The sequence below is a fragment of the Chiloscyllium plagiosum genome, chromosome 1 (assembly GCF_004010195.1).
Source record: "Chiloscyllium plagiosum isolate BGI_BamShark_2017 chromosome 1, ASM401019v2, whole genome shotgun sequence".
NCBI classification, from domain to species: domain Eukaryota; kingdom Metazoa; phylum Chordata; class Chondrichthyes; order Orectolobiformes; family Hemiscylliidae; genus Chiloscyllium; species Chiloscyllium plagiosum.
The window spans coordinates 27996565-28017457 of record NC_057710.1 but is presented as its reverse complement, the minus strand read 5'-3'; the positions used below and the strand labels follow the sequence as shown (position 1 = coordinate 28017457).

Sequence of the window (20893 nt, the reverse complement as noted above, 5' to 3'; positions counted from 1 at the left end):
ATGCTTTCCTTTATTGGTCAGAGTATTGAGTACAGGAGTTGGGAGGTCATGTTGCGGCTGTACAGGACATTGGTTAGGCCACTGTTGGAATATTGCATGCAGTTCTGCTCTCCTTCCTATCATAAAGATGTTGTGAAACTTGAAAGGGTTCAGAAAAGATTTACAAGGATGTTCCCAGGGTTGGAGGATCTGAGCTACAGGGAGAGGCTGAACAGGCTGGGGCTGTTTTACCTGGAGCGTCGGAGGCTGAGGGGTGACCTTATAGAGGTTTACAAAATTATGAGGGGCATGGATAGGATAATAGGCAAAGTCTTTTCCCTGGGTTTGGGGAGTCCAGAACTAGAGGACATAGATTTAGGGTGAGAGGGGAAAGATATAAAAGAGACCTAAGGGGCAACTTTTTCACGCAGAGAGTGGTACATGTATGGAATGAGCTGCTAGAGGATGTGATGGAGGCTGGTACAATTGCAACATTTAATAGCATTTGGATGGGTATATGAATAGGAACGGTTTGGAGGGATATGGGGCGGGTGTTGGCAGTTGGGACTAGATTAGGTTGGGATATCTGGTCGGTATGGACGGGTTGGACCGAAGGGCCTGTTTCCTTACTGTACATCTCTATGACTCTAAGAAACTATGTCTGATGGTCAGGATTGAATGCAGACATAACTGCATTAATTGATTGGGCAGTGCCCAGAGTGCCATCAAGCCAACAACTCCCCCACATACATGGGAATGATCAGATAAACCCTCGGTTACCCACCAACTATGCATCAACATTCTTAGTTATTGTGTACCCCCCTTAACGTGGCTGGACATACATAGAATTCATTTGTCAAACACAGAATCAGTGATAGGAAAAGATACATGCATCTGTTGCAATACACAGACTCCAGGAAGTGTTGGTCACAGATAACAGGCCATCATTTACCAGCAAGGAATTTGTGTATTTTCTAAAATGAAATGGTATTCAACATATAAGGACATTCCATGCCATCCATCATCCAATGGTTTGGCAGAAAGTGCAGTCCAAACTTTGAATGCAGGCTTAAAGAAACAGCCTACAACTTCACTTGATACCAAAGCGTCCTGATTCCTATTTGATGAAATAACCACCCCTCACACAACTACAGGGATAGTTTCAGCAGAGTTGCTAACAGGGAGCAGGCTCTGCACCTGGTTAACTCTGATCTTACTGATGAAGGGCTTTTGCCCGAAACGCCAATTTTCCTGCTCCTCGGATGCTGCCTGACCTGCTGTGCTTTTCCAGCATCTGATCTTCGCAGACCTGGTGGGTGGGGGAGGATGAAACGGCATCAGAAATGCCAGAACCAGACACAAGACTCCACTAAGCAAGAGAGATAGAAGGCTCTATAGCCAAGTTTGTGGACGATACAAAAATAGGCTGGACAGTAAATTGCAATGAGGAAATAAGAACTTTACTATTGGATATAGATAGGTTAGGAGAGTGGCCCAAAATGTGACAGACGGAGTTTAATGTGGATAAGTGAGAGGTCATGCATTTGGGTCGAAAAAGTGGGAAGGTGACCTATTATCTGAATGGAGAGAGACTTTGGGGAGCTTCAGTGCTGAGGGATTTAGGTGTACTCGTTCATGAGTCACAGAAAGCTAGCATGCAGGTACAGCAGATAATAAAGAAAGCAAATGGAATGTTGGCTTTTATAGCTAAAGGAATGGAATATAAAAGTAAGGAAGTATTGTTGTAAGTATACAAGTGAGACCCCACCTGGAATATTGTGCACGGTTTTGGTCCCCTTATTTGAGGAAGGATGTAGTGGCATTGGAGGCAGTTTAGAGGAAGTTCACTAGATTGATCTCAGAGATGAGGGGTTTGTCGAATGAAGAGAGATCGAACAGTTTAGGCCTGTACTCAGTGGAATATAAAAGACTAAGGGGGGATCAAATTGAGGTATTCAAAATGATAAAAAGGTATGGGTAAAATAGACATGGAGTGGATGGTTCCTCTTGTGAGACATTCTAGGGCGAGAGGTCATAATCTTAGGATAAGGAGTAGCAAATTTAAAACAGAGTTGAGAAGAAACTATTTCTCCCAAAAGCTTGGGAATCTGTGGAATTCACTACTGCAAAGTGCGGTGGATGCTGGGACAGTGAGTAAATTTAAGGAGAAGTTAGACAGATCTTTAATTGGTAATGGGTTGAAGGGATATGGAGAGAAGGCAGGAAAATGGGGGTGAGGGGCATATCAGCCATGATCGAATGGCCTAATTCTGCTTCTATATCCTATGAACTTATGAAGAGAGATAGTTTACATCAAAGTCAAAGTTTGGTGTAGGTACATGGGAAAGGCCCTGCATGGGAAAGAGGCATGGTTGGTGCGAGGTCAGATCCAGTGATGTATAAAGATCGGGTAGGTGCAACAGTCCTAACTGTGTATGTGGACTATATGACAGCTGCAAACTCGCAAATGGTGAGGAAGCAAAACGTCTCCGGCTTCTTGACAGCCTTTCCAATTGTTCTAAAACCTGTCAGTTCTCCCTCTCCATCAAGTGTTGAAGAAACCTCAGAACCTGCGATGGACACAGTGGATGTTGCTTCCTCGATGCCTTTGCTGCCTGAAGAGAATGAATTTTTTCATAATTCTTCAGGGTTTTTTTATGATTCTTCAGGGGTTTTTTATGATTCTTCAGGGGTTTTTTCACCATTCATTTATTTCTTATTTTGTTTGTAGTTTAAACAGACCAACAGATGTCTGCTTGCTCCTTTGTAGGCCTCCTCCATCATTACCTGTGATTTCATTCTCAAATCTATTAAAGCTTAGCTTTCCCTGATGATACAGTGGTTTTCTTGGTTTCTCTTGATAATATAGTGGCTGACTTAAAACCTACCACCATAAGCCTAACTTCCCAACATGGTGGAGACAGAGAGGGACAGGCCTTTGGAAAGCTGCTGTTCCTATCAGTGGCTGTACTCCAGATTTGAAATAGGCATTTACTTTGTAGAAAAAACATGGTCAGCATTTAACAATGTTCAAGGTTTGTGTAAAGATTTGTAACATGGCTGCTGGTTGTAATTGTTGTGGATATGTTCACCGAGCTGGGAATTTGGTTTGCAGACATTTCGTCCCTTTACTAGGTAACCTCCTCAGTCCTGTGGAGCAACCTGTGAAGCGCTGCTGTACTGTATCAGTTGGAATTTATTTGGTTTCGTTTCCGCTGCTCCTAGTTGCTGGTTCTGGTTATTTGTTGCAGTGGTCAGTATATTGGGCCTAGGTCAATGTGTTTATTGATGGAGTCTGTGGATGAGTGCCAAACCTCTAGGAATTCCCTGGCTGTCCTCTGTTTCACTTGTCCTATTAATGTTGTGTTGTCCCAATCGAATTTGTGGTCCTTGTCGTCTGTGTGTATAGCTACTAGGGACAGCTGTTTGGGGCATTTGGTGACTAGTTGATGTTCATGGATGCGGATCACTAGTTGTCTGCCTGCTTGTCCTATATAATGTTTTGTGCAGTATTGCATGGAATCTCGTACACCACGTTTGTCCTGCACATGATGAGTATTGGGTCTTTTGTTCTGAGTGTGCCAATCGGTTTCTGTGCTGTCATCAATCCAAGTGGTCAGGGAAATCTGGCTGCCAATTCCGAGATGTTTTTTATATAAGGTAGAGTGGTAAGTGTGTTAGGTCGTGGAATATCCTTGTCGCATTGTTTGTCTGTCAGGCATCTGTGGATGAAGTTGCGAGGATATCTGTTCTTGGCAAAGAATTTGCAGAGGTGTTCTTCTTCTTCTCTTCACAGACCGGAAGTTTTGTAGCCCTTTTGAACAAGGTCCTAATGCAGCTTCTCTTGTGTGAGTTTAGTGGTTGCTGTTATAACTCAGGATCTAGTCGGTGTGTGTGGCTTCTCTGTACTCTTTTGTTGTGCATTTCCCATTCTGTGTTCTTTCTACCATCACACCCAGAAATGGGAGTTGGTTGTTAATTTCTGAATATACCTTTGGCCCATATCCCTTATGACTTGCTTAACAAAAATTTACCTATCTCAGATTTAAAATTAAGGACTGATCTTGCATCACTGCTGTTTGTGGAAGAGGGTTCCAAACCTCTAACATCCTTTGTGTGTAGAAATACTTCCTCACATTTCTTCTGAACAGTCTAACCCTAATTTTAGACTCAGCCCCCGAGTTCGAGAATCTCCAGGCAAGGGAAATATGTTATCTTTATCCACTGCCCTTCCCTTATAATATCTTGAAGACTTTGATCAGATCATCACTTAAACTTCTAAATTCAAGGTAAAAAAGGCCTAATTTGTTTAATTTCTCCTCATTACGTAAAATCTCTGATGTCCAAAAATCATTCTCGTAAACCCTCCAAGGCCAATGCATCCTTCCTAAAGTGTTGGGCCCAGAACTATTGCCAGTGTGTGGCCGAACCAGGGTTTTGTGTAACTGCAACATAACGTTTGCATCCTATACTCATCGCTAGATATAAAAGCCAGCATTCCATTAGCTTTCTTGATTATTTTCTCCAACCAGGACTGCCAGATCATCTCTTCCTCCATTAAAATCTTGTAAAACTCCATTTCCATTCCTGGTCAGCCCATGTTCTCTCATCAGACTTTCCTCCAGCCCATTCCAAATGACAGAGCCATCTGTTAATACCATCACCAGCACTCAGTACCAGTAAGTGGATACTAAAATTCAAGATGCCCTGCCGCAATTTGCCAAGCTTCCTTCAATAACATGTTCAAAGTTTGTGATCTCTACCTCTGAGAGGACAAGGGCAACAAATTTATAGCAACACGAGTATCTGCAAGTGAACACAGCAGCCTAACTTCAAATTATATTGTTCAAAATCTGGAAATTCCGGACAGATTTGTGGATGTTCGTACATCAAATGGACTGCAATAGTTTGAGAATGGAGCCCATCAACCTCTTCTTTGCAGTAATTAGGGATGGGCAGCAAATACTGACTTTGCCAGAAACACATGAAATATGCCATGAAACAACTATTTTAAAAATTGAAGACTTCATTTCTAGTATTCCCTGAACATATCCAATCTCCATTGCTTCCAGGCTCTGAGGCCTCTCTCCGTTTGTTTGCGAGATCTCAGAGAACGTTTACTAATGATCAGAGTTCATGTCCTATATTTAGAGTCATAGTCATAGAGATATACAGCATGGAAACAGACCATTTGGTCCAACCCGTCCATGCCAACTAGATATCCCAACCCAATCTAGTCCCACCTGCCAGCACTTGGCCCATATCCTTCTAAGCCCTTCCTATTCATATACCCATTCAAATGCCTTTTAAATGTTGCAATTCTACTAGCCTCCACCACTTCCTCTGGCAGCTCATTCCGAACACGTACCACCCTCTGCATAAAAATGTTGCCCCTTGGGTCTCTTTTATGTCTTTCCCCTCTCACCCTAAACCTGTGCCCTCTAGTTCTGGACTCTCTCACCCAGGGAAAAGAGTTTGTCTATTTAGCCTATCCATGCCCCTCATAATTGTGTAAACCTCAAAAACGTCACCAGTCAGCCTCTGACACCCCAGGGAAAACAGCCCCAGCATGTTCAGCCTCCCCCAATAGCTCAAATCCTCCAACTCTGGCAACATCCTTGTAAATCTTTTCTGAACCCTTCCAAGTTTCACAACATCTTTCCAATAGGAAGGAGACCAGAATTGCATGCAATATTCCAACAGTGGCCTAACCAATGTCCTGTACTGTCGCAACATGACCTCCCAATTCCTGTACTCAATACTCTGACCAATAAAGGAAAGCATACCAAATGCCTTCTTCACTATCCTATCTACCTGCGACTCCACTTTCAAGGAGCCATGAACCTACACTCCAAGGTCTCTTTGTTCAGCAACACTCCCTAGGAACCTTACCATTAAGTGTATAAGTCCTGCTAAGATTTGCTTTCCCAAAGTGCAGCACCTCGCATTTATCTGAATTAAACTCCATCTGCCACTTCTCAGTCCATTGGCCCATCTGATCAAGATCCTGTTGTAATCTGAGGTAACCTTCTACGCTGTCCACTACCCCTCCAATTTTGGTGTCATCTGCAAACTTTTCTTGGAAATCCTTTATATTCCTATCTCTCTCTCTGTCTCTCTCTCTCTCTCTCTCTCTCTCTCTCACACGCACACACAGACAACTTTTTGTGCTTAAAGTTCACAATTTCGCCTTGCCAACATGGTATTGCATGCTCTATGTCATACAATAACAATTGTACATATAGGCATGTGGTCACCAAATAAACATCACTGCAAATTATGTTCCTTTTCCAGACATTCCCAATAAAGGCACTGACTCTGTTTTCAACCAGCTGTAAAAGAATGGCTGTTGATATATTTGAACAGACAATGCCTGTGGGAAGGCAGTGGAGGGTAAATGTTCGATCAAGTAAGTATATTTCTCCAAAATGTCTTGTGACATTAATTGTAATATTTCTGTATTAGCATTGTTAAATTTATATATAACTTTTTGAGCAGGTAAATTATAGGACTGTAGAACATTCCAGCACAACAGAAGTATTTTCAGCCTATCATGCCTGTCCCAACTCTTTTGGTAAAATAATCCAATTAATCTCATTTCCTGATTCTACTTGGTCCCTCTCAACAATACAGACTTCTAAAGTAGAAAACCTGCACTCAATGCTTGGAAAACAGCAGTTTGATAGCTGGGAAAGAATTACTTGCAGGAAGAAGTAAAACTTGGAGTTCATTCTTACAAAGAGACTGCAGTGGCACGGCTACAGCAGTTTGCACTCTTTGACATCAGGACACAGCTGCAGCATTAGCAAAATATCTTTTCGCAGCAATTTTACATTCTCTTGGCAGCCCACCAAAGTTTTCACGGGGTTGATGAATTGAAATTCACAATTTATCCAATGCACCTATCCTTTTCTATTCCAAAAATTCTCCCAATATGTCATCACCTTCATCATCTCCAATGTTTTGCTTTAATCCTTTGGAATATGTCTGAGTAGCTCCAAACTCAGCAGCTATCTTGCAACACTCAGAAAGCGTTAGTATCCTCTCATTGTTGTTATTTCATTTGCCTAATTATTAAATCTTTTTATAAAACAAAATGTAATTTAGATAGCACAATCATATCTAGTCATAACTGATTTTTGCTGTGATTTTCTCATTTGTATTAGCATTTCATTAAAGCTAATAATTATTGCAATATGTGCATCCCCATAGCATTGACCTATTTGAGTATATATGAGAAGTTTTTTTATGTAAAAATTAGAAGAAAAGAGATTAAAGATTTGATGAATGGTATTTTATTAATGCTGAATTTGAAACATGCATTCTCAAGAATTAGGACTAGATTATAAAGTCTATGAATGAAACTGGCAGTGAATGATAACTTTTTTTTCTAATCTCAGTTGAACTCCCCAGTAAACCCAACGAATATGCAACTGATGCTGTACAGACTGTGATTGGTCAGGTTCTGAAGGGAATTCAACCACTTCCAGAAGATGCTCAAACTGTTCCATTAGCAGAAGCCCTGACTGCTTTTATGGGAGCCTGGATGGATCATATACTGAAGCAAAAGATAAAATTTAGGTCATAACTCACATAATTTTTTTTATATATCCTGTGTAAACTGAGTACTTCAGCATTGGTCACTGCCACATTCAACTTTATCTGGCAATCACTATTGGCAAAAAGACTCTCCAATTTTCAAATGCCTTATTATTGCTTACTACAAATTTCAGAAATTAACTTAAAAAAAAGACTTGTGTTATTATTCAGCAAAATAACAACCGATGTAATGTAAGGCTTGAGTCTTGTGGGCATGTGTTAAAAAATTAACGGTATTAATCTTTCTTAGTCATTGGTAACAATCTCACTGTTGCCAGTGCAGGTACACAATTCTTTATCCAAAATCCTGAAATCCACAAAGCTCCAAAATCTTAATTTTTTTTCATGAAGATTTTTTTCTCCATAACTAGGTTATTTAGCGTGCAAACAGTTAACCCAACTCCACAGCCACTCGACCCATGTCGCTCAGATGTGACGTGGTGGTGTGGCCCAACACTGGCAGGCATCAATTCTGTCTCCGGGCTCGGAGTATTCACTGGTGCACCTGCTGTTGGGTAAAATTTTTTTAATTTCACCGTTAAACTGTCACTTATTCCGAAATCCGACAAGTTCTGAATTTTGAAAACCAGCTGGCCTCGAGGGTTTTGGATAAAAGATTGTGCACCTAAATTTCGTTACTGCTCCATTATATCTATTGATTTTTATTGTGTATTTTAATGCAATGCAAGAAGAACTTTTAAATTAAAACCTAAAAGAAATTCCATTTTGATACATTTTACAGTATCACGACATTCCAAAGCATCTCTCAATTAATAAATTAATTTTAAACTGTTGGGCATTATTATAATGTATATGATAGATAGCATATTAGATGTGATTATTACTCATAATGGTAATTTGTCCTTTTTAAGAAGCTGAACAGCTTTATGAACACTTTTTTGTTTTTACTTCAGTATCATTTTACATTTATATAGTACTTTGTTGCTGTAAAATATCACCTTTTTCTTGTTTGGTGGTAATACCCAGTTTCACCTCTCTACCATCCCTCTTAATTTCCCCTCTGCCTCTTTTTATCGAGACATGCACAGCAGAATTTTCAGGTCTTAGAAAGGTCATGAAAGGAAATAAAAATGACCTGAAAACACCAATGCTGATTTCCCAACCCTGGTTATTTTTGCTGAGGAGGTTTGGGGCTTGGTGGGGCTGCCTGCTTCCATTAGGTGATTAGCCAATAAGACATAATAAAAAACTTGCTGAGGGTACTGAAGGCTGCTTGACTGGGACTTAACTGTCAGGAAGCAGCATCCAACAGCAGGCCATGTGGATGCAGAGAATAATAATGGCATTCCGCTTGACTAACATCCTGTCTACTATTTTAAATATTTACTCCCTCCACTACAGATGCAGAGTGACAGCAATGAGTGCCATCTACAGGATACAACAACTTACTAAGGTTCCTTTGGTAACCTTCAAACTCCACAATGTCTACTATTGTGTGTGCAGCCAATTGAGTCTGCATTTCACCATGTGGTAGGTTTGCAGCCACCATCATCTTTAGTGTAGTGATCTACAGGGCCTACTTGGTGGTGATAGAGAAAAAATGCTTAGTAATCTATCGATAAGCGGCTTTTGTATTGAACAATTTATTTTGTTGCATATTAGCAACTAGCGACAGGTAACATTTATGTTATAGACAGCGCTACAGAATCTATAGGATGACCAAGATATTAGGTCTTCTTCCTCTGTTATTTGAAGCTGTTCTGCCTACAAGTCCACATGCCATCATAATAGGTCGTACTTATGACAATCCTCGGTATTAAATCATTCAGACCCATATACAACTTCTACCACCAAGAAGGATGAGATCATTTGCCTGCAAGTTTTCTTCCAAGTTGTACAACATTCTGAGTTGAAGTAATATTGGTGTTGCTGATTAAAATTTTGGAATGCTATCACTCATGCACTGTGCGTGGATCTACATCACATGGACTGAAGTGGTTTAGAAGGCAACTTACCAGCACCTTGCAATGGATAATTAGGGAGAGGCAATTTTTAAAGAGTCCCTCAAGTGGGTAAATGCCACCATCCTGCTCGCCACCAAACATGCCCTCGTGGGTGGTTGTCAGTAGATTCTGCTCTGAGGCTCTGTTCAGGTTATTTACAAGGACTGCTTTTCTGTAAGATATTTTGTTTAAACATGGGTAGTAGTTTTCTTCCAGTAGGTTATATGTTGTCTATTTGTTATAACATTTCAAGTATTCAAATAAATTGTGAATTTGTTATTTGTGTCCTTTAGTCTTCAGGGTGCCCTGCAACTCAAACAGGATTTTGACCTAGTCAGAGACTTAATCTGTTCAGATGAACAACTCTCATCAGAACTCAGGCAGGCTGTTCTTTCTCTCCGTGTCTTCCATCAAGTGGACAATGCAATTATCTGCCTCCTTCAGCAACCAACCAGAAAGGTCTATTTTCCAACAAACACCTGTGAGTCGTTCAGAACATGCTGTAAGTGTTGGGTAATTTTTCTATTATTTGCAAATTTTGATTTAGTCTTGTACATTGTTGAAATGGTTATATGTGTCAATACTAACAAGCCAGTTAGTGAAGCATAGAATATTGGAGCTTAGTCATTATTTACTGCTTAACTTGTATTTGTTGAGATATGCAAATACACTATCTAAAACAAAACAAAAATCTTCTTTTCCCCTGCTCCTATAGAAATGAGGCAGTATTTTCCTTCCAGGCATGGAAAACAGAGGGCAGGCAGATTCTGAGTGTTGAATCTGCCATCTCAGCAGTCCCTTAATGTGCCATGACACCTACTTGCCATAGAGTTATACAACACAGAAACAGACCCTTTGGTCAAACCAGTCCATGCCAAACATAATCCTAAACTAAACTAGTCCCACCTGCCTGCTCCTAGGCCATATCCCTCCAAGCCTTTCCAATCATGTACTTATCCAAATGTCTTTTAAATATTGTAATTGTATTCCTATCCACCACCTCCTTAGGCATAAAAATTACCCAGATATTAGTTAGAGCCAGAGAGCATCACATGGCCAGGAGGGCTGTTTTTATCTCCTACCTGTCTGTAGCTATTTTCCAATAAACAAGTTCAGAGATGTTATGGCATACCTCTGGAGCAGATGGGATATGAACCCAGGTATCCTGGCTTCAGTGTAAGGACATTTCCATTGTGCCATAACAGCCCCTGATGAATTACATACAAACATTCCTGACTCTTGTGGGAATCAGAATTCATTCCATAATATCAACATTTTAGATTAGGTTAGATACCTACAGTGTGGAAACAGGCCCTTCGGCCCAACATGTCCACACCGACCCTCCGAAGAGAAATCCACCCCCTTTATTTACCCCTGACTAATCCACCTAACATTACGGGTAATTTAGCATGGCCAATTCACCTGACGTGCACATTTTTGGACTGTGGGAGGAAATCGGAGCACCTGGAGAAAACCCACGCAGACAGGGGGAGAATGTGCAAACTCCACACAGACAGTTGCCTGAGATGGGAATTGAACCCAGGTTCCTGGTGCTGTGAGGCAGCAGTGCTAACCACTGAGCTACCGTGCCACCCACAGCAGTTGTCCAGTTATTTTGGGAGTTACCAGGAAATCACCAATATACACTGTTTAATAAGTTAGGCTTGATTAGTGCAGTATCACCTGAATGAATATATGTGTAACAGTGCATTTCTTGTTCTGAAATGTTGACCAAGAGATGTCCTAAAGGCCCATTGACTTTTTCACCTCAAAAGTAACGTGCTAGCAATTGAAATTTGATGGTGGGGGGTGGGTAGTGTAGGTGTATTGATGTCCAAAGTGCACCTACTGTAATTTTCTTGCAAGTCTTTAAATGTATGACCAGCTCATTCACTCCAAAGTGGAAGTAATGCTTCTGAAAGTGCACGTGGGGTGTTCTGACGAGTAGGCAGAGCATGAATAATGTAAAACCCATTTATCTACGACAGCAGTTGAATAACCTACCCTGTTCTCCTTAAAGGAGTCCTTAAATATTGCTCATAAATAATTAATTTTTTGTTAGATCATGATAAACAGGCTTGCCTATCTGAGGTTCAGAAGAAAATTACTGGCTGTTACTGATCAAATTCAGTAGTTACTTTCACCTCACTTCTCTAAGTCACATCTTACATATAGGTCTTAGGTCTAGACCTAGGCATCAATATACTGAGGAACCTGAAGGACACGGTTAATCAAATTCCAGATAATTGAATGCTGGATAACATAGTTTAGCCAAGCATCGGGACTTTGCGATCTTGTCAGGTAATCCGATGTTTGGATAATCGAATGCCGGATAATCAAGGTTCCTCTGTCCAAGTTATTGGAGCTTAGGAGCTACTTGATAGCAGAATTAAGGACTCCTACCATCACTTTGCTCTAATTAGCCCATTAGTTTCTGTCTGTTTCTAGTATGTACCTTGTGCCTTCTACAAAGCCAAAAAACAAAGCATTCATTGTGTTTCTACCATTTACTTAATTTGCATCACAATTAAATTAATTTCTACTCCTTGTGTATAAATGTTTGCTTTCGCTCATCTCCTCCATTCTGACTGCAATTTTTGTTGCTAAATGAAATGTATTTTTTGTTGAACATTTTGAACCATTTCTTTTAATGTTTCCCATACTTATTTATCAAATCAATCATAGCCACTTCTTTCCCACATGCCTACATACTTAGCTATTATGTTTCAAACTTGAGTATGTCAGGCTCAAATTTAACATACAATTTAATTGTATTTTGAATATGCCTGAGATTACTAATCAATCTCACATCTTTCGACACTACTAGGTCTAAAGTGGCTTAGTATCTAATTGGTTCCACAACACCGTGGCTTACATACAACCTTGGCCCAAGAATGGACAAAAGAGTTGAACTCCAGTAATGATGTCAGTTACTGTGCTTGACATTGAAGCAGTGTTTGTATATGGCACTGAGGAATCATAGCAAAAATGGAGCCATTGGAACTCAGGCACACTGTGGTTGGATTTGTACTTAGCACAAAGGAAGGTAGTTGTTGTTGGAGAGCCCAAGATACCACTTGTTCCTCAGGGTTGTGTCCTCGACCCAACCATCCTCAGCTACTAAATTGCTTTTGTCACAATTATTTCTTGTTTTATGTTCTATGCAATGATATAAGAATTGTTACGTGGCCTATGAACTACTGGATTCTGAACTTACTTCCTAATCACCATCCATACTGATTCTGCTTGCATTTTCTAAGCTAAGATTCTTTCTTTCTATTCTACTTAAGTCTTTCAATTTTATTAGGACTGATCCTTCTTGCTTCCGATTTCTACTTGTCTTTTCAAAATGATATCTACCCTGGAATATTTATTTCAAACCTTTGTCAACTTGCAACCTTGTCTCTGAATGATGAATATGACACTTCTTTATTTACACTATTAGCATTAAATTCTTTGTCTCTTTTCTCGCTCTGCTTATTTTATCTAAATTGATACCTGATCTGTTTCCTCAATTTGTATTTAGATTTTCTTTCTTCACCTGATTGAGAAGGTGGGGGTGAGCTGACTTCTTAAACCACTGCAGTCAATATGATAGATCATATGTTTAATTTTTGCATTTGGTTACTGTAGTGGTTTGTCAATTAAACATTCAAAGTTGCAGATGTACTTGAACAACAGATCATGATTTTATTATACAAAATATATAAAAACAACTAACGTCATACATAAAAAGAGAAGTTACAGGGCAGGAAATGGCGTGATGGTAATTTCACTGGACCAGTAATCTAGAGGCTAAGGGAGATGCTGTCAGGGAAGTAGATTCAGATTCTATAATTCAGACATTAAAATTTGAACTCCATAAAAATCTGAAATAAAAAAAGCTGGCTTGACAGTGAACATGTTACCACTGTTGATTGTTATAAAAACCCATCTGGTTCGCTGATGTCTTTTAGGATCAGAAATCTATCATTCTTATTTGGTCTGGCCTGCATTAAATCCAGACCGACAGCAATGTGATTGACTTTTAATTCCCTTCTAGGTAAGTATGCAAGTTAGCTCATTGAGCTTGAAGGTTTGTTTTCAGATGTTTCATCACCATGACTAGGTAACATCATCAGCGAGAGTCTCCGGTGAAATGCTATTGGTATGTTCCACCTCTCTAATTTATAGGTCTTGGTTTCTTAAGGTGGGTAATGTCATTTCCCATTTTTTTTAAGAATTTAAATAGAATCTAAGTCAATGTGTTTATTGATGGAGTTCTGCTTAGAATGCCATGCCTCTAAGAATTCTCTTGTGTGTCTTTGTTTCACCTGTCCAAGGATGTGTGTGTTGTCCCAGTCAAAGTGGTGTCCTTCTTTGTCTGTATGTATGGAAACTAGTGAAGAGAGTCTTCTTTTGGTGACAATTTTCCTGCTAGTTTGCCCAAAGTAGTGTTTTTTACAGTTCTTGCATGGTACCTTGTAAATGGCGCTAGATTTGCTGGTAGTATCTAATAGATACTTTAGGTTCATTAGTCGCTGTTTAAGTGTGTTGGTAGGTTTGTGGGCTACCATGATGCCAAGTGATCTGAGTAGTCTGGAAGTAATTTCTGATATGTCTTTGATGTGAGGTAATGTGACTCTAGTTTTTGGTTGCATCCAACACACTTAAACAGCGACTAATGGACCTAAAGGATCCATTACACACTACCAGCAAAACTAAGTCATTTACAAGATACCATGCAAGAACTGTTAAAAAACAATACATTGGACAAACAAGCTGGAAACTTGCCACTAGGATACACAAACACCAACTAGCCACCAAAAGACATGACCCACTATCACTGTAGGCATGGGTGATAATGGCGGAGGTGCCTGGGCCTTGGGTACAACAGAAAGATCTAGGGATTCTGAGGAAGGATCACATGACCCGAAATTAGAACTCTGTTTTTCTGCACAGATTCTGCCAGACCTACTGAACCTTGCCAGCAACTTGTGTTTTTGTTTCTGATTGACAGCATCACACAGTTCTTCCAGGTTTTTATTGGACATATTTTTAAGTTGAGAGGAAAAAGATTTTAAAAAGGGAAGAGGGGCAAGTGGATGTAGTGAATGCGGGTACAGTTAAAATGTTTGAAAGACATTGAGATAAGTAGACAAGTAAGAAATGTTTGGAGAGATATGGGCCAAGAACAGGCAGTAGTTTAGTTTGGGATTATGTTCGGCATGGACTGTTTGAACCAAAGAGTCTGTTTCTGTGCTGTGTGACTTTATGATTCTGTCTCTTTGAAGCTTGCAAATACTTAAAGGAATAGACAGGATAACTGCAGTATCTGTCACCTTGACTACAGTGTTCCCTGTCATTACTCTGATAATTCTGACATTTTAAAATCCTTTAACAAATCCACTGTCTGTACTAATATGTTAGTAATGAGATCTTATTGTGTGCAGTATCCTTTCATGTAGCACATTATTTAAAGTCACTTGAAAATCTAAATGTAATATATCCATTAATTTATTCTTTTATCTGTTGAAAGGAGGAAAGTTTGGAGAGGCAGAAAGGTTGAGGGAGGAAATTCCAGAGTTTATGGTCCATTAAACTGAAGGTTTGGACCTCACTGATGGAGTAAATGAAAGTGAGGATATTCAGTGGCCAGAATCCAGGTAGAGGGTAGTGGAATTGGAGGAGCTTACAGAGATGAGAAAAGTGAGTGAGTTGAATACTGGAATTGAGGCATAGCTAGACAAAGAACCAGTATTGATCAACTTGTCAGAGATAATAGGAGAATGGGACAATGGGAGTTTGGATGTAGCATATCGAAAGGGATAATAAATATGGAAGTACAAAATTCATGGATAATTCTTTTCAGCATCACACACATTTCTGACTTAACAAACTTCTACTTTGTCCTATGTTATAGGAACTGGAACTTTTAAAACTGATTCAGAGCAACTTTTTTTTTGGCATCATAATGTTTTCATTGACGTGGAAAGAAATGTTTCAGTCTCCATTCCTGACATCTTCAAAATATTATTAAAACTCTTCAGGTTACAGTATGAACCAAAATCTCAACCTCTATCCTGTCAGCATAGGGTTTTATATACAGTCAGCTTTGTTGTGAAGTTGATTTTAGTTTGATGTATTTAACTTTGGTTGGATTAGGAATTCATAAGTAGGCCATTGTAACATCAACATGCGATGTTTTCTTCGCCAAGTGAGATCTTTCATGGAGTGTTGACTTCGGATTTTAATTTTGTCATATTAACTCCGTTCCGTTCATCATTCCAACATCAACCTTGCCTTCAAGGAACAGTCTCCAGTTTTTCTTTTGTGACTGGCTAGCATATTACAAAGTATGTGTCTTTTCTATCTACCAGTAACGTTCTTTGTTAGAAAATGTGTTAAACTGGCATTATCCATTAATAGGTTGGCTCTTTATTTATATTGGATTTTTCTTCTTATCTGTTCGTAGGAAATAAGCATCACTGGTAAGACCATATGTTACCAAATTCTTTAGAATGTGCTGCCCTCATGCAGAGGTCTCTGTGGTGTAAGTGCACCAATATTGCAGTTAGGAAGAGACCTTTCAGATGGCATTGCTCCCAAATGTCTTCTTCACCTGTTGAAGGATTTATAAGTTTGGAAGGAATTGTCAAAGGAACTTGTAAATTGCTGCAGTATATCTTGTAGACATTGTGCACTGCTGTCACTATGCACTGTTGGTGAAAGAAGTAAATATTTAAAGTGGTGGACGGGCACTCTATCAAGTAGAGTGCTTTGTCCTGGAGCCTCTTGAGTATTTGTTCAGACAAATGGAGAGAATTCCATTGTGCTCCTGACTTGAAAGTTTTAGTTTGTGGATAGGCTCTGGAGAGTCTGAACATTTGGCGGCCAGTGGTTAGCACTGCTGCCTCACAGCGCCAGAGACCCGGGTTCAATTCCCGCCTCCGGCGACTGACTGTGTGGAGTTTGCACGTTCTCCCCGTGTCTGCGTGGGTTTCCTCCGGGTGCTCCGGTTTCCTCCCACAGTCCAAAGATGTGCAGGTCAGGTGAATTGGCCATACTAAATTGCCTGTAGTGTTAGGTAAGGGGTAAATGTAAAATGTAGGGGTAGGGGTATGGGTGGGTTGCGCTTCGGCGGGTCGGTGTGGACTTGTTGGGCCGAAGGGCCTGTTTCCACACTGTAATGTAATCTAATTTGTCACAGAATTCCATGCCTCTGACCTGCTCTTGTAGTTTTTGCGGTTAACCAAGTTACATTTTTGTCAATTGTAACACCTGCACAGGATATTTATGGTGGGGGAACAGAGTTGACTCCTTGATGCCATAATTGGTCAAAAGCTGCCTTGAAGTCTGGAGCAGTCATTCTGACCTCACCTCTTGAGTTCAACTCTTTTGTACATTAGAGCTGAATACTCCAGCTGGAACTTAAACGAACCATCAGTGAACATCTTATTCTAAATAATACTGCTTGAATGCATTATTAATGACATTTTCCATCACTTTGCTAATGATTAAATATAAACTGATGGAGTAGTAATTAACCTTGTTGATTTGTCCTGTATTTTTAGAGAAGACATACCTAGACCAGTTTTCATATGTGGGGTAAATGCTAGTGTTATACCTATGCTGGAACAGTTTGGAAAGTGCATGCCTATTCTAGAGTACAAGTCTTCAGTATTAAACTAAGCATGTTGTCAGGACCTATAGAGTTTGCCGTTACCAGTGCATCCACCAGTTCTTGATATTACATGGAGTGAATCAAATTAATGACTATATTGGTGATGTTGGGGATATCACATGGAAGCCAAGGTGGAACTAATAGTCAGCAATTCTGACTGAAGATAGAAACAACTATTTCAGCTTTCTTTTTTGGACACTAGGCTCTGCCATCATTGAAGACCTGGGTCAGAGTCTCCAATTAATTGTTTTTAGCATTCATGATTGGACATGACCAGACCGCAAGTTTTGATCTGATCCATTAGTTGTGGAATCCTTTTATTGTCTGCTCTTTGGTATGCATGTAGTTCTGTGTTGGACTGACTGGGCTGGTTCCCACTGGAGCTCACAAGAGGGAGGGGTAACTTGATTGTAGTAGTCTTGACAAGGTGAAAGTGGAAAGAATATTTCATATAGTGAGCAAGTCCAGTCTATGGGACACTCTAAAATTAGGGTATGCCCTTTTAGGATCGAGATGAAGAAATTATTTTCTCTCGGTATTGTGCAACTTTGGAATTCTCTGCCTCTGAATGTATTGGAGGCAGGGTCATTTTCAGGTTCCCATAATGACTGTGCAGTGGTCTCTCTTGTACGATCGTGGAAATATAGCTATGACATGTTGATTACTAAGGATAAGGCTAACTAAATTTTATCCTTTTATTGGGTCTTTGCAACTTGTGCCATGTGCACAGTTTTGCAGTTATGTCCATCAGAACTTGTCCAGTTTTGTCAGTCATGGTTCTTATCAAGCCACTTTAGAAATTGGAGACTGGAGTTCCTCACCTTATACCCTTAATACCCTCAGTTCTTCTTCCAAGTTGTGTTCGACATGGCATACCAATAAATCACAGGACATAGGAACAGGTGTTAGCCATTCAGCCCATCAGTCCTGCTCCACCATTCAATTAAATCAAAAACCATTCACCTCATATTCTTGCACAATGTCCATTGATATCATTAGTCTCCAAATATCTATTGATTGTGATCTTAAATGTGATCAATGTCACTAGAGTTTCCACCAGAGCTTCCCTGGGGTATAGAGTCACCAACCAGGAGAACATTTATGTCTACCCCGTGACACCATGTGAGGATTTTTGTAAGTTAAAAGACTTTACCACACATTCTTCAAAAATCTAGGGATTGCAGAGTCCATCTTCTCAATGTCTCCTCATAAAGCAGCCCTGTCATCCCAGTGATGAATCTAATGAAGCCCTTTTGCACTCTCTCCATGGTAAGTATATCCTTCTTAAGCGAGTGATCCATTTATTTCTATTTTCTGTCTACTTACCAATTCTCAATCCTTATGAGTATATTTCACCCATTGCTGTTTAGTCTCAATTTTAGTAGTCCAAATTCATCACATCCACTGGTTGTCCTTTATCAATACTCCAAGTAATATCCTAAAATAAGCTTCAATTAGTTTATCAAATATGACATTTCTCTCAAAAACCTCATGTAAACTCTGCCCTATTTACCATTCTTTTCTCAATATTTCCATTATTGCATCCTTTATAGGACTTGAGGAGGACCTTCTTCACCCAAAGCACTGTGAATTTGTGGAGTTCCATGCCCATTGAAGCAGTTGAAGCTACATCGTTGAATGTTTTTAAGGCAAAGATAGAGAGATTTTTTGAATAGTAAAGGAATTCAGGGTTATGGTGAGCAGAGCTGAGTCCATGAAAAGATCAACCATGATCTTATTGAATGTAGACAAGCAGGAGGCTGGAAGAACAAAGCATCTGCAGTTGTTTTGTTTCTAACGTGATCTTATTGAATGTTAGATGGGCCAGATGGCCTACTCCTGCTCCTATTTTTTAATGTTCTTATATTTCTGTCACATTATAGTTCTCCATTCTTTATCATCTTAAAATGCTTTTATCACCTGTGAATTTGGTATTAATGTCAACTGTGTACTATTGAATTGAATTAGTTTTATTGTCACGTACTCAAATGAATACAATGAAAAGTTTATAGTTGCTGCATTACAGCACCATTTTAGGCACAAAGGTACCTCGGTTAAGATGCTTAAGATCAAATTCTTTGTAAGCAAAAAAAATTAGACAAGTAAATAAATAAATAGTCCAGCAGTATAGGTCGCAGAAATAAGTTAGAAAAATGAAGAAGTAGAAAGTTCAGAATATCGGTCTTTCCGACCCTGTCCATGCTGGCACCTTGCCTCAAGGGACCCCATGCCTGCTTTGTGGCTCAAACATTTTAACCTGTCCTTGATCTAATAAAGGTTAATGAGAACAGGCTTTGTTTGGCTTTTTGATTCTTTGATTTTTTTTTCTCTTTAATGTAGGCGCCTTTTCCACCAGGACAGTTGATTTCAGTCATGGGAGCCTGAACAGTCTCGACAGCCTGGATTTACGGACTGAAAGAATTCGAGCAAACTTTCAGCCAGAAGAATCCACAGAGTCTGATCGACTGAATAAGATTAGAGCAACCGGGCACCCAGAATCTTATTTAGCAGTAAATCAGCAGGAGTGGCTCTCCCTGCGAATGGACAGTAACAGGCGCCGGAATGTTCTCCGCTTGCCATGTGTGAATAACACTGCAGAACAGTGACCTGTCAGTGCTGTTAGCATTTATTATTTTGAATAGTTGATTCACAGAAATGTATTCACAACAAAGCACTTTAATGTATTTTTAAATTATTTTTAAGTTAAATGTGTTGGTAATTTCATGTTCTTGAGCAATCCAGACTTCTGTATGATCAATAATTTAGCCAAATTCACAAGATAGCCTCGAGCTGTCTTGTTGCTCTGAAACATTGGCACTACAATAGCTGATGGTCAACCATAATAAATCTCCTTTAGTGAATTGCCTTTCATATAGTTTGCAAGGCAAACCTGTAGATATTAATCATTTTTAACCATTTGTGTTACTGCTGATTTTATGTTTTCTGTGTTTGAGGGAATTCAGAATGCTATTTTGAAAGCCAGTATTTTTTGACTCAAATGTACAACAGCATAATTTATCATACTTTGATACAAAGAACACTGAACCATAATGCACCATCTTTCCCAAAGTTCCAGTCTTTGGGTGTTTTTTACTGCCTCCAAAATTGTTTGTAATATTGGAAGTTGCTTGGTTGTATAAGTCAGGCAAAATAAACTATAATATTGTCCTGCAGTCTTTACTTATCTTTCCTATAGAAAATTTTGTTTTCAAATCATTATTTTGATTCAACCCAACCTTTCTCTAAGGCATTGACTGATCTTGCATTCAGTTTGTGACAACAGCTGAGTTCCTATACAGTTGTGTCCAACACATATACTTTTTGCATGAGTAGCATGTACAAAAATGGTGAGAGGTACTAGTTCGGTAGGTAGACAGACAAGATGAATCCTGTTATCATTAGATTTTCACATGCTGAGATCCACAGATTTTCAACTATAGGTTGTTAGATGGTGATCAGTGGAGAGATGACTTCCTTGTCACAAGCTTGCATCATCATGAGAAATTAAAAGCAGCAGTTTTGGTTGTATAAAGTGTTTAACTAGCCAGGGGTTCTGTTGTCGCCTAATTGAGCAGAGCATATGGGAATGTAGCAGGACCAACACAGAATGGGTCCTGATTCATTGGGTAAGTAGTATCCATCACTGAAGCTGTTCATTCACAACACAGAAGCAGAATCTGAACAGAAG

General features: G+C 39.6%; 1 protein-coding gene across 4 annotated transcripts in view; it reads left to right on the top strand.

Moving 5' to 3' along the window:
* Nucleotides 1-20378, top strand: part of ccdc142 (coiled-coil domain containing 142) — a 153467-nt gene extending 133089 nt beyond the window's left edge. For all 4 annotated transcript variants that reach the window (XM_043709442.1, XM_043709267.1, XM_043709356.1 and 1 more), the window contains 4 exons: nt 6274-6388; nt 7380-7560; nt 9836-10044; nt 19546-20378. In XM_043709442.1, the coding sequence (XP_043565377.1) occupies nt 6274-6388; nt 7380-7560; nt 9836-10044; nt 19546-19811 (771 nt within the window). In that variant the 3' untranslated portion in view covers nt 19812-20378. The remainder of the gene's footprint in view (nt 1-6273; nt 6389-7379; nt 7561-9835; nt 10045-19545) is intronic.
* Nucleotides 20379-20893: the final 515 nt, after the last annotated feature.